The sequence below is a fragment of the Phytophthora cinnamomi genome, assembly GCF_018691715.1.
Source record: "Phytophthora cinnamomi strain GKB4 chromosome Unknown Contig29, whole genome shotgun sequence".
NCBI lineage: Eukaryota > Oomycota > Peronosporomycetes > Peronosporales > Peronosporaceae > Phytophthora > Phytophthora cinnamomi.
This window is the reverse complement of record NW_027150962.1, coordinates 229,693-254,433: the sequence shown is the minus strand read 5'-3', so window position 1 is coordinate 254,433 and position 24,741 is coordinate 229,693. Positions and strand designations below refer to the sequence as shown.

The 24,741-nt window shown below is 53.5% G+C and overlaps 9 protein-coding genes across 9 annotated transcripts; 4 read left to right on the top strand and 5 right to left on the bottom strand.

Annotated features, from left to right (window-relative positions):
- Window positions 1–130: 130 nt before the first annotated feature.
- IUM83_09955 (M96 mating-specific protein family) lies at window positions 131–1,735 on the top strand (the record flags this gene model as incomplete). Its single annotated transcript, XM_067934432.1, has 3 exons — window positions 131–793; window positions 867–1,211; window positions 1,301–1,735. The coding sequence occupies 3 exons, from the start codon at window positions 131–133 to the stop codon at window positions 1,733–1,735; spliced, it is 1,443 nt and encodes a 480-aa protein (XP_067793314.1).
- Window positions 1,736–1,907: 172 nt separating this feature from the next.
- On the bottom strand, window positions 1,908–3,470 carry IUM83_09954 (M96 mating-specific protein family; the record flags this gene model as incomplete). The annotated part of the gene is made up of 3 exons (XM_067934431.1): window positions 1,908–2,336; window positions 2,408–2,752; window positions 2,817–3,470. 3 exons carry the CDS (start codon window positions 3,468–3,470, stop codon window positions 1,908–1,910), a joined length of 1,428 nt encoding a protein of 475 aa, XP_067793315.1.
- Window positions 3,471–6,252: 2,782 nt separating this feature from the next.
- On the top strand, window positions 6,253–7,896 carry IUM83_09953 (M96 mating-specific protein family; the record flags this gene model as incomplete). Its single annotated transcript, XM_067934430.1, has 3 exons — window positions 6,253–6,945; window positions 7,035–7,379; window positions 7,450–7,896. The coding sequence occupies 3 exons, from the start codon at window positions 6,253–6,255 to the stop codon at window positions 7,894–7,896; spliced, it is 1,485 nt and encodes a 494-aa protein (XP_067793309.1).
- Window positions 7,897–8,242: 346 nt separating this feature from the next.
- Window positions 8,243–9,754, bottom strand: IUM83_09952 (M96 mating-specific protein family; the record flags this gene model as incomplete). The annotated part of the gene is made up of 5 exons (XM_067934429.1): window positions 8,243–8,342; window positions 8,423–8,550; window positions 8,662–8,867; window positions 8,934–9,006; window positions 9,104–9,754. 5 exons carry the CDS (start codon window positions 9,752–9,754, stop codon window positions 8,243–8,245), a joined length of 1,158 nt encoding a protein of 385 aa, XP_067793310.1.
- Window positions 9,755–11,276: 1,522 nt separating this feature from the next.
- On the top strand, window positions 11,277–12,949 carry IUM83_09951 (T-complex protein 1 subunit delta; the record flags this gene model as incomplete). The annotated part of the gene is made up of 2 exons (XM_067934428.1): window positions 11,277–11,376; window positions 11,448–12,949. 2 exons carry the CDS (start codon window positions 11,277–11,279, stop codon window positions 12,947–12,949), a joined length of 1,602 nt encoding a protein of 533 aa, XP_067793287.1.
- Window positions 12,950–13,162: 213 nt separating this feature from the next.
- On the bottom strand, window positions 13,163–15,250 carry IUM83_09950 (Cellobiose dehydrogenase; the record flags this gene model as incomplete). Its single annotated transcript, XM_067934427.1, has 3 exons — window positions 13,163–13,356; window positions 13,510–13,742; window positions 13,902–15,250. The coding sequence occupies 3 exons, from the start codon at window positions 15,248–15,250 to the stop codon at window positions 13,163–13,165; spliced, it is 1,776 nt and encodes a 591-aa protein (XP_067793423.1).
- A 563-nt stretch (window positions 15,251–15,813) lies between these two features.
- Window positions 15,814–16,667, bottom strand: IUM83_09949 (putative phosphatase PhoE; the record flags this gene model as incomplete). The annotated part of the gene is made up of 2 exons (XM_067934426.1): window positions 15,814–16,412; window positions 16,520–16,667. The coding sequence occupies 2 exons, from the start codon at window positions 16,665–16,667 to the stop codon at window positions 15,814–15,816; spliced, it is 747 nt and encodes a 248-aa protein (XP_067793368.1).
- A 644-nt stretch (window positions 16,668–17,311) lies between these two features.
- Window positions 17,312–17,911, bottom strand: IUM83_09948 (Mucin-like protein; the record flags this gene model as incomplete). Its single annotated transcript, XM_067934425.1, has 1 exon — window positions 17,312–17,911. The coding sequence occupies one exon, from the start codon at window positions 17,909–17,911 to the stop codon at window positions 17,312–17,314; it is 600 nt and encodes a 199-aa protein (XP_067793432.1).
- Window positions 17,912–19,281: 1,370 nt separating this feature from the next.
- IUM83_09947 (M96 mating-specific protein family) lies at window positions 19,282–22,068 on the top strand (the record flags this gene model as incomplete). The annotated part of the gene is made up of 6 exons (XM_067934424.1): window positions 19,282–19,896; window positions 19,995–20,123; window positions 20,235–20,339; window positions 20,439–20,564; window positions 21,656–21,883; window positions 21,958–22,068. The coding sequence occupies 6 exons, from the start codon at window positions 19,282–19,284 to the stop codon at window positions 22,066–22,068; spliced, it is 1,314 nt and encodes a 437-aa protein (XP_067793422.1).
- Window positions 22,069–24,741: the final 2,673 nt, after the last annotated feature.

Below are 24,741 nucleotides of genomic sequence, written 5' to 3'. Positions count from 1 at the left end.
CACGTTGCACGTCGACAAACCCTACGGTACTCCTTCCTATACTGAATCCAAGTGGTTGACGTAAAACCCAACCGATCACGGTACTTGTCCTAGTCAGTGCATGTATTCGGACGAACGGACCCGCTCAGCCATGGACTTCCTGGACGAGGACGAAGACATGCGCGCCTTCGAGGCCACGCTCAACTTCGTGGAGGAATACGCCAACGACTCCTTGAACCCGCCGGCGCTGCCGCCGCTCGTGGACAATTCGGACGCCTCCAGCTCATTGGCGTTCCGACTGTCAGACGTGCTGCCATCGGAGCTCTTGGCCGCCGACGCCTCTACCGCTGAGGCCTCGACCACCATGCCCCTGGCAATGGCGGAGCAGCTTTCGGCGACAACGGGGGCGACATTCAGCATTGGGGCGACCACCGGTGCCAAGCCGCAGCCCTCCAAGCAGCGCAAGTCGAACCGACCCCGAAAGCCTCAAGCGAACCCGAACCGAGTTCGGAACGAGCTCCGGTTCGAGCTGGCCTACCTCCGGGAGAAGGTGTCGCAGCTGGAACAGGAGCTGAGCTCGCTGCATCTGCGGCCGCGAGTGAATCTGTCGAGCAATGGAGAAGTGGGAGGAGGTAGTGAGGGGTCGAGCACGCAGCTTTCGAGCTCGCCTCAAGTGCTTTCTGCTTGGAAAGGAGTGGCTGGACGACAGAGACAACGGAGGGAAGACGCAGAGCGCGAAAATGCGCGACTCAAACTCATCGTCGAGCGCCAGAGGAAGGTGGCTATTGATTTGAGTGACTTACTGCGCAAACGAGTACGTGTCGGTCGATGGTTGAAGGTGTGAGGTGTTGCTTATTTGATGAGTGGTGTATTGCTTGTCGGTGTAGATGAATGAGTGCACGCATGTGACCGACCCCTATGTCTCCGAGCGTCGTTTGGCTCGCGTGATTGATTTCCACGGCGACATTGGCGAGTTTCAGGAACTGTTTCAGCACCTCGAAGATGCCTACCACGAAGTGGATGAAGTGCTTCATGCGAACGGCCTCGCGACCATGGATATTCCTACACATGATGTTCATATCCGTGAGGGTGTTGGGGGAAAGTACCTCGAGTTCTTCGCGAACAAGGCGCTACCGTTCGGACGAAGTGAGACCTCTGAAGCTGCATGGGATCACTTCAAGGGAGTGGACAAACACTGGGGAAACGGTGGGTTGTACGAGAAGGCAACTAAGGTACGCATTGCTAACGACAAGCGCTGCATACTGCGGACACTGGTTCTATTGATGACGTTTGTGATGTTTGCCATGTTTGCATGTTGTAGAATCTCGACCAACCCTACACAGTCCTCGAAGACTTCACCAAGGAAATGTTCTCCAACAATTCGAAGGCAGATATGCAGCTGAAGCAAATCGTTCGACGCTATGTGGAAGCAGACCGCGATATCATCGTGTTCGTATCCAAAGTCTCTCCCATCGAGATCAAGAACAAGGCGATTGCTGGGTTGACCTACCACCTTAGAGGTTACGTCGTCACAAAACGATCGCCAGTCGCTACCGCTGGGCATGATCTCTCGCTGCTGCAGTTTTGTTCCCGCATCTCGATTGACAAGGAGCCTGGCGTCACGTACAACGCCAACCACATTCGCGCACTTACCAGGTTTCTGATCGGCAACACTGTGGGTAACATCCGATGTTACCAGGAGCGAATCGAGAATGCTCTGGTTGATGGAGCGTTGACGCGACAATTAACACTGTGAGCTCATAACGAAATGAATCTTGGACGACAATGGTACACGTTGCTAGCTATCTACCCAGAAACCAACCGAAGCGTATCGCATGTAGTATTGTATACTACAGCATGTGAAACCCAGCCACAGCACTTCCAACACATAAAATTCTCTAACGACACAAGGTCGACTGATTTTACTTTTAGTCGAGGCGAACTCGCGCTTGATCCACCAGAGCATTTTCTACGCGATCTTGGTAACATCGGAGACTGCCTCCAAAGTTGCCTTTCAAGAATTGGATGACCGAGCGTACGTGTCTTAAGTCGTACTCAACGCCAGGTTTGTAATCAAAAGAAAGTCGCGCATATAGCTGCAGCAGCGAGATTTCATGCTCGGGAGTTGACTCTGAGAAGCGTTTGATCACTGTATACTCCCGTGCGTGGTAGACCAGTCCATCGAGTGGCTTGTTCTTGATCTCAGTTGGTGTAACGCTTGACACGAAGAGGATTACATCTCGATCAGGCTCTACAATACGCTGCACGATCTGCTTTGTTCTCACGTCAGCTCGAGAATTGTTGGAGAACATTTCTTTTGTGAAGTCCTCGATAATAGTGTACGGCTGGTCAAGATTCTGCAGGCATGAATTTATCAGCAATGGCCCACATTAGGTGTAATGCTGTTTCCGGTTTGCATCTAACGCACCTTCGCTGCTTTTTCATACAATCCGCCGTTATCGAAGTGCTTCTCAACTCCTTTGGAGTGATTCCACGCAGCTTCTCCAGTGTCGCAAAGACTGAATGGAAGCAGTTTGTTGGAGAAAACCTCAATGTACTTGCCATCGACATCTTCGCGAACATGAACGTCGTTGATCGGGATTTCCATCGATACCAGACCGCTGGATGTAAATACAGTTTCAACTTCGTGATAGGCACTTCGAAGAATTTGAAACAGGCTGCTGAAGCCTCCAATATCGCCTCGAAAGTCCAGCACACAAGTTGCAAGTCTTTCAGAGTAATGCTGACCTTTGCCACGCAAACATTCGGTTGCCTACGAACAATAAGAAAATGAGGCTCATCCTCGAAAATATGTACACTATATAAACGAAGCTTACCTGTTGAGCAAGTTGCTTGTGAAGTAGCGCAGTCAACCCCGTGGCCATTTTCTTCTTTCGTTCGACGATGATTCTCAAGCGAACATTCTCCCGTTTCGCTTGATCCCGACGCCGTTGCTGACGACTCGCCACCTCTTTCCAAACGCGTGGTACTTCGCCGAAGCACCGCGGGACGGACGACTTGGTGAATGGATTCCGACGCGGAACACCTTTAGTTATCTGTAGTGTCCGCAGCTGTAGCTCCAGTTCAGCAACTTTTTCACGGAGATAAGCCACCTCGTATTGGATCTGGTCACGAACTCGGTTGGGGTTGGCTGCCACCTTCTTCAGACTCGACGCCTGAGGCCAGCCGTCGAGTTCTTCTTCTGTAGGGAAACTCAATTGGAGGAGCTCTGCACTATTACCTCCAATCTTCATGCCGAGCGGCTCCATTGCGGCTGCCTCTCTGCAGGCGATGCTGAATGATGGCCCTCCGCTGGACTCTGCAGAGCTCTGCTCATTCTTTGTTAGTAACAGCGGTGCTGCTGCTAATATAGCAGCAGGAGGCAGGAGAGTCTCAGCCGTGGTGGCGGAAGTGTCGAGAAAGCATTCGTCCACGAAGCGTAGCGCCGCCTCGAGCACGCGCGCGTCTTCCCCGTCCTGCAGGGACGCCATGGTGCTGAGGGCGGACGATAAATGAATCACGGCTGAAAATTCTAGTGGTCATCGTGACGCGACTTCTACTTGGCAAAAAAAAGGACGTGTCCATCGAAGCCATTGATATGATGGGGCCGCCCTTTTTCTAGCCAACCCCCGCATAGCCTCCATAACGCAATTGGGAGTGCAGACGTGGAAGCACGGCTTCATACCGACAGCATTTCAACCTGTTTCTCCCGTACGGTATCAACAACAGGGAACTCTCCTGCACCCAATTGACGTATTATTCACCGATACCAATGCGATACTGAAGTATGCCGAACGAGTCCGAGTTCATCACTAAGAGTTCGCAAACAGAAGTCGTCGGTTCACCCTGCCTGCTCGGCTGGTACGGCCGGGTGCCCGAATCCACCTAAGTGGTTCTTGTGTGAAGTTCGGGTACTCGGACCCGTCCATACAACCGTACCCGTTCGGATCTACCCGCCCGGAGTTAACGCGTCACCAAATATGATGCGTAACTGTGTGAAATAGGCACAAATATATACTAAGCTTCGTAGTTGATACCTGCGTTCATATTTACGCCGAGCGTGGGGTTCTATCTTGTTGCAAGAGTTTGCTCCATGGCACCAAGAAAGCAAGATGGATTAGAGGCAGTCTAACACCAAAGGTAAGTGAGAATAGTGATGTTCGGTAAACTACAATGACCATATTAATTAATAATAGGGTGGCTACATTATAACTACGTGTAATTGCCTTTACTGCGATCTGCGTGCGCTTTGTGTCCTCCACGTCTGGACGGAAAACAATCTAGACGGCGAACCAATTCGAGACTCCCTTCGCCGATTTAACTCGGGTACCCGTACCCCTCCGAAAGTCACATGGGCGGGTACCCGACTTTCGGGTGCCCGTTGCGAGCTCTGATCACCCAGCTGACGAACCTCGCTAGTTCTTGGTATTGTGTCAACTTGCTTGCACTTGATACGTCTTTTAAATCATATTCGAGTCACAGCCACGGCATGCGCTTTTCAATTTTCTGGAGACTACCCGAGAGTTTTCCAACGGAGCAGGCTACATGTCAAGCTAAGCCCACTGATCGCTGACTAGGCGATGACCAGTACCACTGAATGACCGACATCGTTCGAAACGTTTTCCGAACTAAGCATATAACACGAGCATACTACGTGGAAAATTGAATACCTGCAGCAAACGCAGCCCGTAATTCCTCATACTTAGTACGACGCTGTGTCGACCGATCTTAGCCTTGGTGACCTCGTACTTGATCCACCAAATCATTTACGATGAGTTCTTGGAAACGCTTCCCGATACACAGCACCCGAAAAAAGTCAAACATGAGCGTCATTTATCGTGGAATCTTACGGGCGGTCAACCGGATCAATTTCATTTTGATGATGGTTCGCATGGAGAAAATTATCGCATTTCGTTTGATCTTGACGGCGTTGCTGAAATGAGGAGCATTTAACCTCCAGTCCAGCAAGAAGATAAGCCACCTCGTATTGGGTTTGGCCACAAACCCAATTCAGGTTGGCTACCACCATCTTCGGTTTGTCAATCCTCGTCCGAAGGAAAACGTATGCAACGTCGGCTGCCTCACTCCAGGCGATGATGAACGATGGCCCTCCGCTTAAAAATACTGGTGCTCTGACGGAGTCCACTGCTGCTGCTGCTGAAGTCGCACGAAGTACTAGAGTCTTTAACATGGCGGTCGAGTATTGAGAAGGGACTCATTCATCCACGAAGCTCAGCGCCACCGTGAGCACGCGAATGCCGTCCTCGTCCTACAGCAACTTGTGTTGCCTTGTGAATGCGAACTGCGAAGAAGAAATGACCACTGGCGAAGGCGGAGACGCTGATGTCACGAAAAAGGCAAGTCCATTGAGGTAAGTGATACGATGTAGCCGTCCCTTTTCTAGAGCTAGGATGCCTCGAACTAAGCGACCCCGTGTTCCGCTCCACATAAGCATCGTGCGCACATAATCATCGCCTTACATAATCACAACCCCCACCGAATAAACGAGGTTGAAGTAGCTGTAAAGCGTATCTCGCGCTGACACGAGAATCTTCCCGTCCAAAAACCACCAGCAGCAATTCCTCTACTCTCTCTCTCTCTCTCTCTCTCTTCGTATTACATATGTATCGATGCTGTCAAACTATATAATGCGAATCACGTGGATTTTGGCAAAAGGAACAGAAGAAGCAGAACATGCTGCCACGAATGAATATTTTTCAGACTTGTCCGTATGTTGTATGCTAGAACGACTTCGTTGTAGCCTACTTTCTAGTGAAGAATATTGACGCCCTGGTCAGTGAGCAGCTTCACCGCGGTCGAGAAGCATTGTCGATAAACGTGGCGAGGGGATGTGCAGGCGCAGCATATCCTTCGTCACCAATCGTCTTCAACTACATGTACATGCAGCCGTCAGTTGGGCACGTGGGGGTTTAGAACCGGGGGATTTTAAGACACCGTTCTTGTCAAAAACGCACCCCAAAATTAGCACAATTCGGTGCCTTATCTACAATCTCAGCGCTAGCCGTCATGGACAGCTTCGCGTTCATAACGAACTCGTTGGTCTCACTCAACAGCACTTCCCCGACCATGTAACCGTTCCGGTATCTGCTCAATGAGCAGTCTCCTCAATCAATTGTCGAATTAACGTTACAGCACTTGCAGCTTCGTCTACAGGTGCTGCCCCCCTTTTTACGGCAGCGCTCTCTGCCTTCTGCTTGGCCAATATTCCCACAACCACAATTCAGCGAGGCTAGCGGCACCAAACGACTGGAAATGGAGCTCCTGGGGGACGCCGACGACGACATGCGCGCCTTCGAGGCCACGCTGAGCTTCGTGGAGGAGTACGCGAGCGACGCGCTGGCCTCGGCCGAGCTGCCGGCGCTGTCCGTGAGCTCGGACGTGTCCAATTCGTTCTCGCTGCGGCTGGCGGACGACATCCCGCCGGAGCTTCTGCCCATTGGCGTCGCGCCGTCGCCCGCGTGCTCCCCCGCGTCCTCCGCCGCCACGGTTGACTCGGGGACTGCGGGGCAGCTGGTCACGGCCAACCACGTCGCAACGGGGGCCCACCGCGCCGGCGCGGCCGCCACCCAAGCCGCCAAGCCCAAGAAGGCCACTAGGAAGAGAAAACCGCAGGCCAACCCGAACCGTGCGCGCAACGAGCTGCGCTTCGAGCTGGCCTTCCTCCGGGAGAAGGTCACGCAGCTGCAGCAGGAGCTGCAGGCGCTGCAGCCCGAGGCGCAGGACAACCTGCTCTGTGACGGGGGGCAGACCACGACCGCTCTGGCCACGGTCTCAGGAGCGCGACGCTCCCGCCCATCGTCCCAGGTGCTCTGCGCCTGGAAAGGCGTCGCTGATCGACAGCGACGACGACGTGAGGACTCAGAGCGTGAGAATGCGCGGCTCAGGATGACCGTGGAGCACCAGCGCAAGGTCGCCATTGACTTGAGCAAGCTGCTGCGGAAGCGAGTGAGTGTGATGGTAGTTTTTAGTGGAAGGTGGTGAGAGAGGGGCGATGCTCATTCGTTGCTGTGTATGCTGTTGTGTTGCGGCTGCAGATGGCTGAGTGTGCGGACGCTCAGGACCCGAGTGTCAAGGAGAACCGATTTACGCGCGTGCTGGACTTCCATGGCGACATGGGCGAGTACCACGAGCTGTTCCAGATTCTTGAAGATGCTTATCAAGACTTGGATTCTGTGCTCGAGGAGACAGGCCTCGCGACGATGGATATTCCGACCGAAGATGTACACATCCGCGAGGGTGTCGGCGGCAAGTACCTCGAGTTCTTCGCGAACAAAGTGCTGCCGTTTGGACTAGATGACACAACGGCGGCAGCCTGGGATCACTTCAAAGGAGTCGAGAAACATTGCGGGAACGGCGAGCTGTACGAGAAGGCGGCGATGGTAAGTTGGAAGTGATCGCTTCGTGTTGTTCATCAAACAGAGTGGTAACTTTTTTTGTTTCGTGTAACAGAACCTCGACCAGCCCTACACAATCATAGAAGACTTCACGAAGGAGGTGTACTCGAATAGTTCTCGCGCAGACATGCAGATGAAGCAGATCGTGCGACGGTATGTTGAGCCGGACCGGGATGTCGTGATCTTCGTGTGTCGAGTTAATCCCATTGAGATAAAGCACAAGGCGATCGCCGGACTGACGTATCACCTGCGCGGATACGTGGTCACCAAGCGATCTCCAGCATCCACACCAGATCACGAACTGTCGATGTTACAATTCTGTTCCCGCATCTCAATTGACAAAGAGCCTGGTGTGGCGTACGACCCTGTTCACGTTCGGGCGCTAACCAGGTTTTTGATCGGCAACACGGCGGGTAACCTCAGATGCTATCAAGAGCGAATTGAGAATGCTTTGGTAGATCAAGCTCTGAGACGACAAATGGAGTCTCCAGGCAGCGATTAATGCTAGAGCGCGTGAAACATTGCTAGGAAGGAAGTTTTACCACAGCTTGTTAATTTCTCCCACAACAAATAGAATCAGAACATGCATCAAGTTTTGTACGAAGTGCTTAAGGTGTTGCCAAAGCCATCATTATGAACAATGGGATAAAAGCATTACCACAAGCTCGGACATATACACTTTACGATACTGAAACTGCAAAAATCCTTGGCACACAACTTCAATTTCTCAAAATTGTCGCGTCAGCGCGTGATCAACCAGAGAGTTCTCGATTCGCTCCTGGTAGCAACGGATATTACCCACAGTGTTGCCGATCAGAAACCGGATCCCTGCTCGAACGTCGTCGGGATCATACAAGATGCCAGGCTCTTTGTCGATCGAGATGCGCGAGCAGAACTGCAGCATTGACAGCTCGTGCCCTGGCGTGGCCGCTGGAGATTTTTTCGTAACTACGTAGCCGCGCAGATGGTATGTTAGTCCAAAAATCGCCTCGTGCTTGATCTCGATGGGGGCTACACTTGATACGAACACGATGATGTCGCGCTCTGTTTCCACATAGCGCCGAACGATTTGCTTTACTTTAATATCTGCTCGAGAGCTGTTCGAGTACAACTCCTTGGTAAATTCCTCGATAACGGTAAATGGTTGGTCGAGCTTCTGAATGATCACATAAGGCGAACCAATGCAAGAATATACACTTGTATCAGGAACATTTAACATCACAACTATTGATAGGTATTCTTCAAACAAATCAATATCATTGCTCACCTTCGCCGCTTTTTCGTACAGCCCGCCGTTTCCGCAATGCTTCTCCGCGCCTTTGAAGTGATCCCATGCAGCCTCTGCTGTATCGCGTAGCCCAAACGGCATGACCTTGTTTGCAAAGAATTCCAGATATCTCCCATCGACGCCTTCCCGAATATGTACATCATTTGTTGGTGTATCCATAGTCGCCAGCCCGTTTGATGCAAGCACTACATCCACCTCCGCGTAAGCAGCTTCAAGGTGGCCAAACAAGCCCCGGAAATCGTTTATATCACCTGTGAAGTCCAGTACACGAACGAGGTGATGTTCTGCAGCACGCGGATCCTTGACATGCGAACACTCAGCAACCTGGTTCAAAGTCAAGGCGGATGTTTTGGACACAGTGCGCATTAGTACGGAATCAACAAAACGAGCAACAGGTAGCAAGACTGAAAGGGTTGCTCACTCGTTTTCGCAGCAGATCGGCCAAGTCACCAGCGACCTTCCTCTGTCGTTCCACAATGAGTTTCAAACGCGTATTCTCACGCTCTACATCCTCGCGCCGTTTCCTCTGGCGATTCGCGATTCCTTTCCAGGCATCTAGACCTTGAGTTGATCCCCCGCGAGGGACAATCAGCACCGTCGGCGTCTTCACTCGACAGGAAATAGAAGTCGAATCCTGCTGCGTCTTCAGTTTCAACGAGTTCAATTCCTGCTCCATCTGCGCCGCCTTCTCCCGAAGGAAGGCCAGCTCGAATCGGAGCTCGTTCCGTATTCGGTTCGGATTGGCCTGGGACTTCCTGGGTCTCGAGGGTTTGCGCTTTCTAGTCGCAGGTTGGCAGTTTTGAGCCCCCATAGGCACCGTGAACGCCATCGGTGATGACAGTGCTGCCAAATTCTCATTAGCAGTAGAACCGGATGGGTGGTCGCTACTTCCCACGAATGGTGCGGCGGCGACCGTCAAGAACTCCAAGGGCGGTGCGTCCGACGGTGAAGAGAAGACCGCAGCGCTTGGCGTGAGCTCTGATAGCCCCGAGGAGGCGATGCTTTCCACGGCGCATTCCTCCACGAAGCTTAGTATCGCCTGAATTGCGCTGGCATCGAGCTCGTCAGTCATTCCGACGCACTGAATCACTTTTTAAGCGACTTTCACGCTGACTGGCCAATCAGATCGCGCAGAATATTTTTTTCAGTAATAGTTGCAGTGTGGATACAATGCTGTCACTTGTAGACTGAGCGATCAAAAGTGCCTGGACTAGCTATCGTCACGGGCGGGTTAATATTTGGTCCTCTTCTAATCGCTTATCTCGACGAACACGACATCAAAACACAAGTCACATCCAAACACACACTAACGCCCCGCGCGACGCTCACAGTATCTGCACTGGTGGTGTCAATTGGCGGTTCACTTTGAAATGTCTGGGCTTCACGACTGGCTCGACTTGGTAGTAGATCGTATCGTCCATGGGTGTGCGCGGGGTCGACAAGGCGTTCTCTGCTCGCTTCTTGATAACCGCGACGGCGCCAATGGCCGCGACACACGCAGCCGCAACAGCGAGAAGCACCGGTGTCGACGGACCGGCCGATGTGCTGTCACTGGTGCCGGTGCTGGCATCCTCCTTTGATGACTCGCTCGTTTTCGTCGTTGCAGTCATCGTCGTGGCTCCCGTATAGCTTCCGGCAGTGGAAACATCCCCTACGATGCGGTTCTCGTCCGAAACGGACAAGGCTGTATTTTTGAAATTCGTTGCGGCTACAGTAGGCGCGGCTGTCACGACTGCCTGTCCGTTCACGAAACTGCCGGCTCCGATCCCGTGGCCTGGTTGCACCGCGGCGTTGGTAGTGCTGACTTCGTTGCCAGAACGCACATAGGTCTGTGCGGAAACGGGCGAGGCAATCACCACTGCAATGGCAGACACGAGCATCATCCAGGAGCGCCTCATTTTCAACTGTGGTCGAGCGGAGAGGTTGGTAGATGGAAGTTGTACGCGCGTGGACGGTAGGGACTTTAGCTCGGGGCTTGGTCCTTCGGGAAGCAAATGAATAATGGGAAAGACGAAGCCGATGCAAGCTACGCAGTTCCTCCCGACAAGAGGTAAAGGACATCTGCCTTACCATTGACCAGGGTGGTCAATGCCCGTGATGGCCACTGTTGTCGTGTTTCCAGGATAAGCCCCACCAGCTGTTGCTTATAGACTGCCTCGGTGAATCCGTTATTACAGGTAGTGCATCGATACTGTTCCGGTTTCAAGCCGTTTTCTGATGGCATGCGTTTCCAGCAGGTATCAACATCCGAGTAACACAGGCGGGGGGTAAAGGTGACGGAGATATGGCACGAATCGATCCAGAGCCACGAGCCACAGTCCCCATGCTCTTCACACTGCGTCTGGCCGCCATCACTTCGCGGGTCCAGGACGGCCGTCGTATCATACCAGTAGAAGCAACGCACACCGAAAGGCAAAAAATCCGTCTCCAAAGCAGCATAACAATCCGCAGGTCCTCCAATCCGCTCTGCCATTGGTCGAAACCGAGCAGCTCCACTAGAGTCCAATTTCAGCCAATGCGCGCGCGTTGTGCAATTGAGAGGGCTTGGCTGTCCAGCCAAAGATTCCGCCGCCGTCCCCCGATACTGTCCTAGCATGGCCGCCCCCGCCACGATCGCGCGCCCCACGGGCGAGACGCTGCGCGGCAAGCAGAAGGAGAAGGACGTGCGCATGTCCAACATCATCGCCGCCAAAGGTTTCTGACCTGTCAGCGTAAAATATCTGGATATTACACAAAACTAAGCGACAATTTTTACGTGGCCGCAGCCATCGCGAACGCCATCCGCACGAGCCTGGGCCCGCGCGGCATGGACAAGATGATCCAGCAGGGCAACGGAGAGGTGATCATCTCGAACGACGGCGCCACGATCCTGAGCCAGATGCAGGTGTACCACCCGACGGCCAAGATGCTCGTGGACCTGTCCAAGTCGCAGGACATCGAGGCCGGCGACGGCACCACCAGCGTCTGCGTGATCGCCGGCGCGCTGCTCAGCGCCTGCGAGGACCTGCTGCTCAAGGGCATCCACCCCACCAACATCTCGGAGGCCTTCGGGCTGGCCGCCGTCAAGGCCGAGGAGATCCTGACGGAGATGGCCAGGCCCGTGGCTCTCGCCGACCGCGAGGAGCTCATCAACTGCGTCAACACGTCGCTCTCCTCCAAGGTCATCTCGGAGTACGCGGACCGCCTGTCGCCCATCGCCGTGGACGCCGTGCTCAAGGTCATCGACATCGCGTCGGCCACCAACGTGGACCTCAACGCCGTGCGCGTGGTCAAGCAGCTGGGCGGCACCATCGACGACTCGGAGCTCGTGGAAGGCCTCGTGTTCAGCAAGGGCTTCGACAAGACGGCCAGCGGCGCGGCCCCCACCACCTTCGAGAACGCCAAGATTGCGCTCATCCAGTTCTGCCTCTCGGCGCCCAAGGCCGACATGGAGAGCAACGTGGTGATCAACGACTACGCCGCCATGGACCGCATCCTGCGCGAGGAGCGCAAGTACATCCTGAACCTGTGCAAGAAGGTCAAGAAGTCGGGCGCCACCGTGCTGCTCATCCAGAAGAGCATCCTGCGCGACGCCACCAACGACCTGTCGCTCCACTTCCTGGCCAAGATGGGCATCCGCGTCATCACGGACATCGAGCGCAACGACATCGAGCACATTGCCACGACGCTGGGCTGCCTGCCCGTGGCGAACATCGAGTACCTGACCCCCGAGAAGCTGGGCACGGCCGGCCTGGTGCAGGAGGAGACGGTGGGCGGCCACAAGGTCGTCAAGATCACGGAGATCGTGAACCCGGGCAAGACGGTGTCGATCCTGGTGCGCGGCTCCAACAAGCTGGTGCTCGAGGAGGCTGACCGCTCGCTGCACGACGCTCTGTGCGTAGTGCGCTCGCTGGTCAAGAAGCGCTTCCTGATCTGCGGCGGCGGCGCGCCTGAGATCCAGGTGGCCCAGAAGCTGGCCGCCTACGGCCGCACGCTGGAGGGCACGGCCAGTTACTGCTTGCAGTCTTTCGCTGACGCCATGGAGGTGGTGCCCTACACACTCGCAGAGAACGCCGGACTCCACCCGATCGGCATCGTCACGGAGCTGCGTGCCAAGCATGCGCAGGGCCACACGAGCATGGGCATTAACGTGCGCAAGGGCGCCATTAGTGATATGTATGAGCTCAACGTGCTGCAGCCGCTGCTGGTCAACACGAGCGAGATTTCGCTGGCCACCGAGTGCGTGCGCATGATCCTCAAGATTGACGACATCGTCATGGTCCGGTAAATAGGTAGCTGATCGATGAGCCGATCTCCGTCTGCACACACATTAGCGAGGAGAGCGGTTCGTGGACGAGGTGGTGGGTTGCTGTTGCAGTGATGGGTCAGTGTTGTTTCGAGACAGAGCAATTAACCGACTGCTTCCGCGCATGCATCACCTCGACACTTTCTTAACAAGTAGTATTGGATTGGCATCGTCTGTTTACACTCCGTGCACGTCTTACTTGTTCTCTTTGCCACCCTTGACCCAGCATGTACCTCCGTTCTGGTCCTTCCACGTGAAAGCCTTGCATCCCCCAGTTGCCTTGCAAACGGAGCAACATTTCTCGGAAGACTTAGCTATCATCGTGACGCCGTGGGGTTCCGCAACATTGTCTTCCAGGGCCGGGCAGCTCGATGCTGACTTGAGAACTCCTGACACAGCACCGCTTTTGGTTTTGATGATTCCTTTCCCGCTCTTAAGCCAGCATGTTCCTCTGTTGTAGTTTGTCCAGGTAAACGCAAGGCAACCATTTGTGCTGGAGCAAATTGAGCAGCATCTATCCGCAGAGGAACTGTGTGACTGACCGATGTCACCACCCTGGAAATCCACATCATTTTCCAGTGGCAAACAAGTGTCGTCCGTACTGCCCTTGTTAGAAGCGATGTATCTCTTCGCCTGGTCAGCAGCCTCGCGACCAATGTACATTACAAAACCGTACGGACTCACGGTGCTCTCCTTCATAGCACTTGCGTCGGCGACGAACACGTTTTCCAGACCCACGACACACAGCTTTTCGTCTGCGCAGCGCTCGATGTCACTGGCATCATTAGAAACATAACAAGTGCCACCGAAAAAATAGGAGATGTAGCTGTCGGTTGACGCAACAAAATCGGCAACAGCAGCGGGGTCCGATCCAGTTTCGGAGATGAAGGTCGCACCGCTGTCTTCCAGGACGCGAACCATTTTCTGAACGTACGATTGCATCGCTGCGAGATCACGAGGTGTACCGAAGTATGCATCACCCTCATTGAAAGCTCGCCAGTCACCATTGACATCAAATCCAGAGTGTGCTCGAGATTCAGGGTTGGTCACATACATGGCAACCGTGAAGGCGTTCTTTTTCTGACCAAGTTCTCCAAAACCGTGAGTGAGGACGTTTGACTGGAAATCGTATTTGCGACCTTGAACCTCGTAGCTTTCGTAGCTGATAAGTGTCGGACCTGCACCAGCCCAAGGCCCAGTGTGACTTTTGTTCATGTACTGAGATATTGCGTCGGGTGGCATATTGTCGAAGATGAACGACTTCATATCTGGGTGTGAGAACGACACATACATGAGGTTTGCATCGAACAAATTGCGCCCAACGTTGGGGTTCGCCACTCGCCCTGCGTCCTGAGAAATACCAGGGTAGCCGCCGATTTTTTCAAGCAGGTCAAGCTGCGAGTTTGGACCAACTCCGCTTTGAATCAGTACCTTGGGTGTTCCCAAAGCACCAGCCGCCATCAAAACCGCCCCTCGTGCGCTTACAAGAGCTTGTGATCCTCCGTTGTAGACCACCCCCGTAGCTTTTCCTTTCGCGTCGCGCACCAAGAAGTCAACTTTAGCTTTCGTCAAGAGCTTGACGTTGCTTCGTGTACTCATCGGAGCCCAGAATGCAGCAGCAGGAGAATCGCGCTGCCCGTTCTTAATTGTAAAGGGGACGTGACCGAATGTCTTGTGTTTGTTGTTTCGAGCGTCTGGATCATTGAGGGTTCGTTTGGAGTAGCCTAGTGACAGCAATGCCTTTGAAACGAGAGCGTAGCCTTCTTGAGTGTACCATTTTCCATCAGGAGAAGGAACGTCCGTGTGCTCGTGCATCTTCTCATTCTCGTCCATCTTGGCATTCATCTGAGACGCAGAGAATGGCCACTGCGACTGGTTCGTGTAGATATCAGGTGGACGAAAGTAAGTCACCGAGCTGATAGACGAGCATCCACCGACAGTCTTGCCGAGCCACATGTAGGCGTCTGAGACCCAGTCGACACGGTACTGCTCGTTGTCCGGATTATACATGATGAGATCGTACTGCCCAGGTATGTCAAACTTGGTCAGCCCACTTCCTTTGGCGTAGTCGGGTGCATCAGTGCCTCCTGTTGCAGCCATCGACTTGGGCCCGGCTTCGAGGATCAGCACGGACACGTTGGGGTCCCGCGACAAGTACTCGGCAGCTACAAGACCTCCAGGACCACTACCTACCACCACAACGTCGTACGTGCCGGCGTTAACGATGAGGTTGGCTGAACTGAGCGCTAGCGAAGCGCAAGCCACGAAGCTGGAGACACGCATCGGAGAGAAGTTGCGTTGGGAACGGTTTGCTTCTTGACGTTGGAGCAAGAATGTAGATCCGGAAATGATCTCATTGCTGTTCGCAGCTCAACATGAACCTATGCGATGTTAAGCGATTACCACGCTTGTGGCAGAGGTTGAAGGTAATCCGATACGCCATCTGAGCAATTACAGCTGACTTGTATCTCCCAAGTTGCATGGTCTGAAGTTGTGGGCACGAAGAAAAACAAGTAGCAACTGGTGCGGTACGCCCAGCAGAGAGTGCGCTTCGAACCGAACCTCATGCCGAAGCAAATCATTACCCGTAGGTACGATACTGAGCAAGTTTACCAGGCAACAACTTTGTAGTAGTAGTTGATGCGCACTGCAGCAACACAGCGTAGGAATTCATGAATTCCCCAAAATAAAGACGCGAGAACATTGGATATTTTATAATATAACTTACTCTCACGCCGCGCTTCGAACGAGATTTTGCTGGCAATATTCATCTAATCGTTCGTCTACGCGCGCTTTCCCGTTATACAGGCGCAATAATGTTCCCATAGTAATTTACGCGTCGGTATCTACACCGACGGCGGACCCGGCAAGTGGTTGATGTTGTTGAGCACCATGGCGTGGTACGTCTGAGTAGCGTGATCGAAGTCAATGACGTTGACGCACGTGTTGTCCTGGTGGATCTCCGTCATGCGATTTAGCTCCCCGTGCAGCATCTGAGCCAGCACGATCTTATTGAAGCGGCCGTGCGTGACCATCAGTACCTGCTCCTTGGGCGGCGTGTTGCTGACCACCTCCGTGATCTTGGAGACGCCGCGCGCCACGACATTTAGCGGGCTTTCACCTCCTGGCCACGCGACGTTGAACTCGCCCTGCTCCCACCTCTTGAACATGGTGCTGATCTGCTCTTCATGCAGCTCCATGGGGTGGCCTTCCAGCTGACCAAAGTTCATCTCCTCGATGTCGTGGAACGCCTGCACCTCGATCTTCGGGTGGAGCTGCGCCACCGTATCCGCCGTCTGGAAGGCGCGCTTCAACGCGCTGCTGTAAATGGCCGTAAGTGGCACGTCCTTCATGGCCTTGGCCAGGCACTTGGCCTGCTCCAGGCCCTCGGCGTTCAGCGGCATGTTAACGCCGCGACCTTGAAGCTTGCGCTGCATGTTGTAGTCTGTGGAAGAATTAACACACCGTCCGTTAACTTTCAGATGCAATGTGCGACTAGCAGGGTGGACATAAGGGTCCATTTTCCAATAGGCAATGGCAATGGCTGCTCACCTGTCTGGCCGTGACGGCATAGGTACAGTCTCGAGCATCCTTCGGCCACGGGCGGCAGTTGCTGGGCGACACTGCGTGTGTTGTTCTCGTCGTTGACGAGGTCGAGCTGCAGCTGGAAGTCGGCGGAGTGCTGGCGGTGCGGAGGCATGTTGGCTGAGAAGTGGCGACTTCGTAGACGACACGAAGGGCGGAGCAGGCGTTGGCGCACGGCGGATAGCGATATGGTGACCCGGGTGCGTGGCACGAGGCTAAAGTCTGAATAACCCTCGCATAGGGCAGGCGCCTGCAGCATGACTGCATCCTCAGGCTCGAGGATGAACGGCGGCCAAGAGACGGTCGCCCAGTATGTGACACCGTTCAACTCACCTTTGCTTGCTGTGCGGCCCTTCCCTGCTGGCCAGGACGCGGGGCACTGTTATACATGGACTAGGTGAGTGCTAGGTGTCCGGTACTGCGGAGTCCACTGTCCAATCGCTAGGCGATACGACCAGCTAGAGCGAATGGAGTTGCGTCACGACCAACTAGGCATGACGCGACTCCCGCCGAGTCCGCCCTCGGAATCCGAGCGGCGACTGCAATCGCACGACACCACAAGAATTTTGACGCGTGCGTGTCTGCAGGTGGAAGATCGCAACGTCAAATGGACAAGTTGCTGTTGCCGTAGAGAGCTTGGGGAGAACTCGTTGGCGCGGACGGGATGGCCAAAATACTGACTCGTGATTACGACGTTGCAACACTGGTAAGCCTGGTTGGCGTCGTCCAACGGCAACTTGTTTTAGTCGTGTTAAAATACTAGAGCCTCATAATACCGGAGTTGTCGGACGAGGACAGCCCACTGGTGCTCGAGGAGCTCGAGGAGCGCGCTTTATTGTGTCTTTTCTTGGCTACCACGAGCCCCGCGATAGCAATCATGCAGCACAACGCACCAACGACGACGTTGAGCGCTGCGCTGGGCGAGTGGACCAGCTTCTCGATCTGCGACTCGGACGATGTGCTTTTCGGGTTCGAGGCCGACATGGCCACCTGGTGGTTGGATGACGCCGAGAGTGGTGCGGCCGTGATCGTTGTGCCAGCGCTGCCGGCGTTGTTTGTGTCTGGGAAAACGCACTCCCAGTGGTTGGCGGAGGCGAGTACGCAGTGCGCATCGGCCGGGGCCACGCAACCTGTAGCGTAACTCGGAGACGACGGGAGGCAGTTGGCGATCGCGGCGTTCCCCTTGGATGGACACGTGCCCCACGCCGGCGTTGTCGACCCATCGGCCACGCTGCCGCACACTGGCCCTATGATGCAGTAGGTCGCGCCGCCACTGACGCTGACGCGCGAGCACGACACTTCATCGTTGCTATCGCCAGCGAAGGTAATCAACTTCCGGAGCGACGGCGTGTCCGCCATATTCGCGGCCCCGCTGAGTAGTACTCTGTCCCTGCGCCGAAGTCGTGGAGTGAAAGCATTTGGTTGCTTCTGGTCTCGCTGTGCGCCGCGCAAATTGCAAGAGGGAGATCCCGTCCCCTCCCTCCACACATGTTCGCACGGACCAGACCCACCACGCGCAGACCAAGAACAAGCCTTCGTGCCACATGACGTCGCAAGGGCGAACGGCAAAAGCTACTATAACGCCAAGTGTGTCAGCGGTACAGCACTTTAAAGCCGGACTGATCCAGACAAACTCCCGGTGAAACCTTCGGGCTCCGAATCGGAGAGACCTCGGACTCCCCTGGAGACGCAGCATTCCCATCTTGATACTGCTTCATCCGACCATCCATCCATCTGAGAATGTGGGCATCTCACCGCCAATTAATCGTAGAGATCCAGTCCGAATCAAACTCGGGACGAGATGAACTTCGAACGACCTACGAATCCGTGCTAGTGGAGTAAGAATTAACCCCTCTACGGGCAAACAACCTGCATGGCTACGTAGTCATCACCCGGTCTGCAGGTCTTTCTGACTATCAACAAAGGAACAGCTTTGAGTCAGCACTACCAATAAACGCCGCGTTGCAACCAGGCAACGGGATCGGAGCCGGCAATTTTGTGAACAAGCAGGCAGTTGTGACAGCCGCGGCTACTGCCAGCGCTGACATCTTCCTTTGATGACTCGCTCATTTTCGTCGTTGCAGAAATCGTCGAGGCTCCCGGATAGTCTCCGGTAGTGGAAACATCCCCGACGATGCGGTTCTCGCCGAAGCGGATAAGGCTGTAGTTTTGACATTCAATGCGGCTACAGTAGGCACCAGTGCCAGCACATCGGCCGGTCCATCGACACCGGTGCTTCTCGCTGTTGCGGCTGCGTGTGTCGCGGCCATTGGCGCCGTCGCGGTTATCAAGAAGAGAGCAGAGAACGCCTTATCGACCCCGCACCACACCCACGAACGATATTCTCTACTACCAAGTCGAGCCAGTCGTGAAGCCCGGACATTTCAAAGTGACCGCCAGTTGACCCCGCCAGTGCAGATACTGTGAACGTCGCGCGGGGCGTTAACGTGTGTTTGGATGTGAGTTGCGTTTGATGTCATGTTCGTCGAGATAAGCGATTAGAAGAGGACCAAATATTAACCAGCCTGTGACGATAGCTAGTCCAGGCAGTTTTGATCGCTAAATCTATCGGTACCTGCAATATTGCTGTGTTGGCAAAATACGCCGTTATATCAATTTCGCAACAGTGTACAAAAACAATTGGTCTAATTGCGCGCCCCGATTGGTTAGCTATCCTGATAGTTGCGTCAGAGTGAGTCAGTCCAAAAAGTTTCGCCTGACCATCCACCATGCAGGACGAGCTGGACTCGGACACCTTCGAGGCGACGCTGCGGTTCGTGGAGGAATGCGCCATTGAAACCTTTGGCGAGATCTCGGAGCTCACTCCCAGCGTCACAACCCTCTTGTCGCCATCTTCCGAGCTCTTGCCATTCGACGTCGCTTCATTGGTAGACGAAAGTGACCAGCTCCCAACTGAGACCTTGGCAACTATACCATTGCCCATACCGGACGCAACAGTCACTACGGATTCACGAACAACAACTAGAAAACGAAAGTCGTCGAGGCCCAGAAAACCACAAGCCAATCCGAATCGAGCTCGGGACGAAATGAAATTCGAGCTGGCCTACCTCAGGGAGAAGTCCGTGCAGTTGGAGCAGGAGTTGAGTCATCTGCAGCAACAGGCGCAGACGAACGCGACTTCTGTTGTTTGTCGAGAGAATGTCCCGACAGTGGTGATAGTTCATCATGGTGAATCGACGCAAGGGCTCGGTGTTTGGGAAGGGATCGCGGGTCGACAGAGGAAGCGACGCGAGGATGCAGAGCGTGAGAATGCGCGGTTGCGGCTCCTTTTGGAGCGGCAAAGGAAGGCCGCTGCTGACTTGGCCAACCTATTGCGAAAACGAGTAAGTGAGACCTTCCAGTATCGAACAGTTTCTTTTTTTTTAAGTAGAGTCCGCATTAAAGATTCGGGAATGTTTTCGTTGTTTTGGCGTTGACCCAGGTCGTCGAGTGTGCACGTGGCAAGGATCCGCGTGCGGCAGAACACCAACTCAGTCGAGTGTTGGATTTCCATGGGGACATTGACGCGTTTCGGGACTTGTTTGGTCACCTGGAATCTACCTACGCGGAGGTGGATGCAGTGTTTGCAGCCAATGGACTGGCAACCATGGAGAATTCGACTAATGATGTTCATATCCGGGAAGGCGTTGATGGGAGATACCTTGAATTTTTCTCTAACAAGATCATGCCATTCGGGCTGCGGGATACAGCAGAGGCTGCATGGGATCACTTCAAAGGCGTTGAGAAGCACTTCGGAAACGGAGGAATTTACGAAAAAGCTGCGAAGGTGATCACTGGTGTTGTATGTTTGTAGGCTAGCTGGTTGTGGTGTCAAAACGTTGCTGACAGTTTTCATCTTATGGCGGTGTTGCTTGCGATCATTAAGAACCTCGACCAACCTTATACGATCGTCGAAGACTTTACCAAGGAGCTCCACTCGAACTACGCTCGAGCAGATATGAAAGCTAAGCAGATTGTTCGGCGCTATGTGGAAGCTGATCGCGACATGATCGTATTCGTGTCAAGTGTCACCCCGGTCGAAATCAAGCACAAAGCGATCGCTGGATTGACGTACCATCTGCGTGGTTATGCGGTCACCAAGCGATCTTCAGCCTCTGATCCCGATCATGAGCTGTCGCTGCTACAGTTCTGTTCTCGCGTCTCGATTGACAAAGAGCCTAGAGTGGAGTATAATCCTGACCACGCTCGGGCAGTCGTTCGATTTATAGTTGGCAACATGGTAGGGAATATCCGTTCCTATCAGGAGCGAATCGAGAATGCACTCGTTGATCAAGCTTTGAGGCGGTAGACGCAGCGGTTCGCATATAGGGGAGATAGGTTGATCTAGTTTTCCGACCTTTGGTTCGATATATACCGCACAACTCCCCATGATTGTTTTATCATCCTAGAATCTCCGAGATTTTTTCCGGTCACCAGGGCTCTTAAAGCCATCATTGTACAGGAGAATTTTACATCACCAAACAAGCCTACGTAAACCCAACATACTGAAGTACGTCCCGGGAACGAACCTAGGCAATTTGAAATAATGCGTCCGACGACGTAAGAGTTGCATTCCTCAATACTTCAAAGCGGCTATTACGCCAGTGTCTGTCACTACTGTACAGCTAGACGATTATGAAGTCATTTGTTTGCACAACGAACTGGTGCTTTTGACCCTGACAGCAATACTCGAAAACGTTAGTGTCCAACGTGTGCTGTATTTTGTAAGCGTGCTTTGCTATCGGCTTACAGGTACACTCCTCGATGGTCCAGGATGAGTCTCTTTCGTGTTGATCAAGATCCTATCGAGTCGCTGGAGGAGACTATCGCCTTCATCGATGGGAAGTTAAAACTGACTTGGGTATAGACAGCTCTAATGCAAGCTGGGACTATTCTAGTAACATCGCAAGTAATGGCTCGCAGAGTGGCTCGCCGATCCAAGCTGACGATGTTGTTAATACGCCACTGGAAGCTGGAGTCATAAAGATGAAGTCGAAGAAGCGGCGAGTGAAAGCTAAGCGGAAGAGATGCACATTGAGTTCGTCGACGCGACTGCAGCAGCAGAAGAAAGCTGAAATATTGTACTTGCGGAAACGAGCGCAGGAAATGGAGAACTACATCAAGCATCTGAACCACGGCTCTCGCGGACAACTTTTATCTCCGCCGCCATCGAACGCTGCGCACAGGAGTTCGAACCCACTGATAGACGATGAATACCGTGCAAGACTTCACTCAGAAGAAATGAACCGCAGATTAAGAGAAATTCTCGCCAACCAAGTGCAGCTAGCCGACTCGCTGAAAAGCATCCTGAACGATCAGCGTACATTCCAGGTGGGCTTGAGAGAGTTAACCATGAAACTTACTGCCATATTGCTGACCAAAACTTGCTTGTTTGCGGTGTTCAGGAGATAAAGTTTGTGAACAGTCTTCCGCCTGCACTTCGCACCGAATTTGTTACAATCGGCAACGAAAGCGCAATACACAATGAACTTCAAAGGAAGGCGTCGGTTTTGTAGCTGGATTCAATTTCGCTCATCGAGCCAACGCTGTTGCCATCATTCTTTCAGTCGACACAAATTAGTCTCAGCAGAAGAAGATGGTTGAGCCAAACACGATGAGGAAGAACTATGATATTCTTGTACGGAGCGATTCTCAAGCATTGAAGATGAGCGGGATGCAGAACATGTGCAGATTTGATGAGCCTGCTCGGACCGTGCTCGTAGGGGTCGATACGACGCTGATCGGGACGACAGTCCTCCGCTTTTACAATAATACGTGGATTGTTGTGACACCTTCACCGCTCAACCCGGTACACTCGTCTATTGTCGATAAGTGTGTCCGGCTATACAAAGGAAGGACTTTCCGAAGGTATCAACTACGCCCAGGACAAGGTCCTTAGATCCCGCCAGAACTCGCAGTACGTCCAAAACTGGTTAGTCGAGGAAACGGAGCGAATGATGGCTGCATTGCCGACAACAAGTGCTGATGACATCTCAATTTAGGGGAATGTCACGTTTTGGGTTTGCATTGAAGTGCGGTGTCATGGCCGCACAATACCTAGGTATTATTAACAGATTTTTCACTATAAAGCGAAGTTGTTTATGCATAGTCATCAATTGAAGTGATTGGCGACGACCCGGGTCACATGCAAAGAAAATGAAGCATATTTGGATTAATTACTTTTATCCAAGTCTGACGTGCTACTACCACACATTCCATTTGACAGAACCATGGCAGACCCCTGCAGCCTGTGCAACGGTGCTTTGGCGGCTCAGGTGGATCGCGACAGACCACGCCAAGCTGACGCATATCCACTCGTACACATGTGAGCGCTCTCTCGACCGTGCTAAGACTACGCTTGTAGAAGATATCGTGCTGCAGCTTCGAGCGACGTATAGATCGCTGGGATCCAGGTGGGGTAGTGCTGAGCACGCCCAGGCCGAGGGCATGACTCTGGCCTTGCTTCGCCAAGGCTTTCCTGATCTTTAATCAAGTCCGTACAGTGGTCGATCCGTGATAGCAAGGCTCAAAGATATGATTAAAAATTGGCGTTGACACCTTCCACACTCGCAGGGACCCTGGTGTCCCAAAACACGCGCTGAAGCGACCCAGCCAAGCAGACAGCCACAGCAACCGACTCGTCCACCACGGGACTGCTGAAAAGACCGCGGCAGCCAAGTCGGAGGATACCTACGTAATTTCATCTGAATAATTATGCATTTTAATATAGTTCCAGTTCGCGCCAAAGCCCAGACCCTCAGCTCCGACCGAGGCGCGAAGGGTTCGTCGGGAAGGCAGATGATGGACCGCGTGGGACGATGACCTCGATGGACGATCGCTGACTACGGGATTGAGTTCACCGCTTGTGTACACCGCGTAGTCGGCGGCCGCCCATCGAGGTCATCGTCCCACGCGGTTCATCGTCTGCCTCCCCGACGCCCAAAGTCACAACGACTCGTGCCGGCGCTCCGAAAGAGCTATCTCGGGCGGCTTCTGCTTCGCCAGGTTCGGCGTCTCCCGCGTCTTCGGCTGCTGCTCCGTCATTTTCGGCTCCAATTACTTCGGCTGCGACGGCTCCTGCTTCATCGGTTCTTGCACCGACGAATCGTGGTGCACTGGCTTGTGCTTCGTTGGATCCGGTCGTGACTGCTTCGGCTTCGACCGCTGGTGCTCCGTCCACTCCCGCCCTGTTGGTTCCGGCCGACTTCGGCCCGGGTGTGCAGCTGCCACCTGAGCCGCTACCTTCCCTCTCTGGAAGCTCTACGGTACCATGGCGGGAACATGCCCGCCGCTCTGGTCGGCCAAGAAAACCGCCTTGTCATCATTGACCTTCTGTGGCTGAACGACTTCGTCGAGGCCATAGGCTAAGCCACGGCGGAGCAAGCTGAGCGCCGCGTCAACGTTTCAGCTTGGTTAAAGACCATCGATCTCCTCAACAGAGATGGACGTTGATATCGCAGTTATCGTGACTTGGCTTTATCGTGCGCTAGGTGGCAGCGTATTCTTCAGTCGGGCGACCACCCCAGGTAGAAGGACGGTATCCTGATAGAGACCCTAGCTAGCATCAGCTGCACCTCGCTGTTCTACGCGTAATTCAATACATCGTGCGATTTTGAAAGTGCGTCTCCCTAGTGCCTAGCAATGATATATTGCTTCGAACCAGGTGCCGTTGGTGCTGTCACGTGACGACTCAACATTTCCGAGTGTGCGTGCATGTTTCTCTGTCTGCAAATACCAACACACCGATCACCACAGGTGGAAGAGGACAAGTGTTATACTCGGTCGGATTGTCGTCACGGTGACGTCCGTACGTGAACGTCACGAAGTCGTTGCCCTGCGCAACGCGAAGCACGCATGCCCTCCTATCCAATCTACTGGGCTCGGTTCCGAGGCTCGATGCGTCGGAGTCTCGTGGCACGATCCATTAGCGCAGGTAGCAACCGCACGCTGGTTCTTACACTGCACATTGCAATACGAAGTCGTTTCTTCGTAGCGAGAGTCGTACAATTATTTCATTACCACGTCTACCAAGTTTCACATATTATTGTGAATGATGTTTCGTTGTGGTTGTTGTACATTGGTGTTACTGCGTTGCCCCAGCGGTAAACTTATCGCAACTTTTGATCGAGGACAATAACGATCTGAAGCTTGGAGTCTTACCTAATCCTTGGTGTTATCAATGCTTCTAT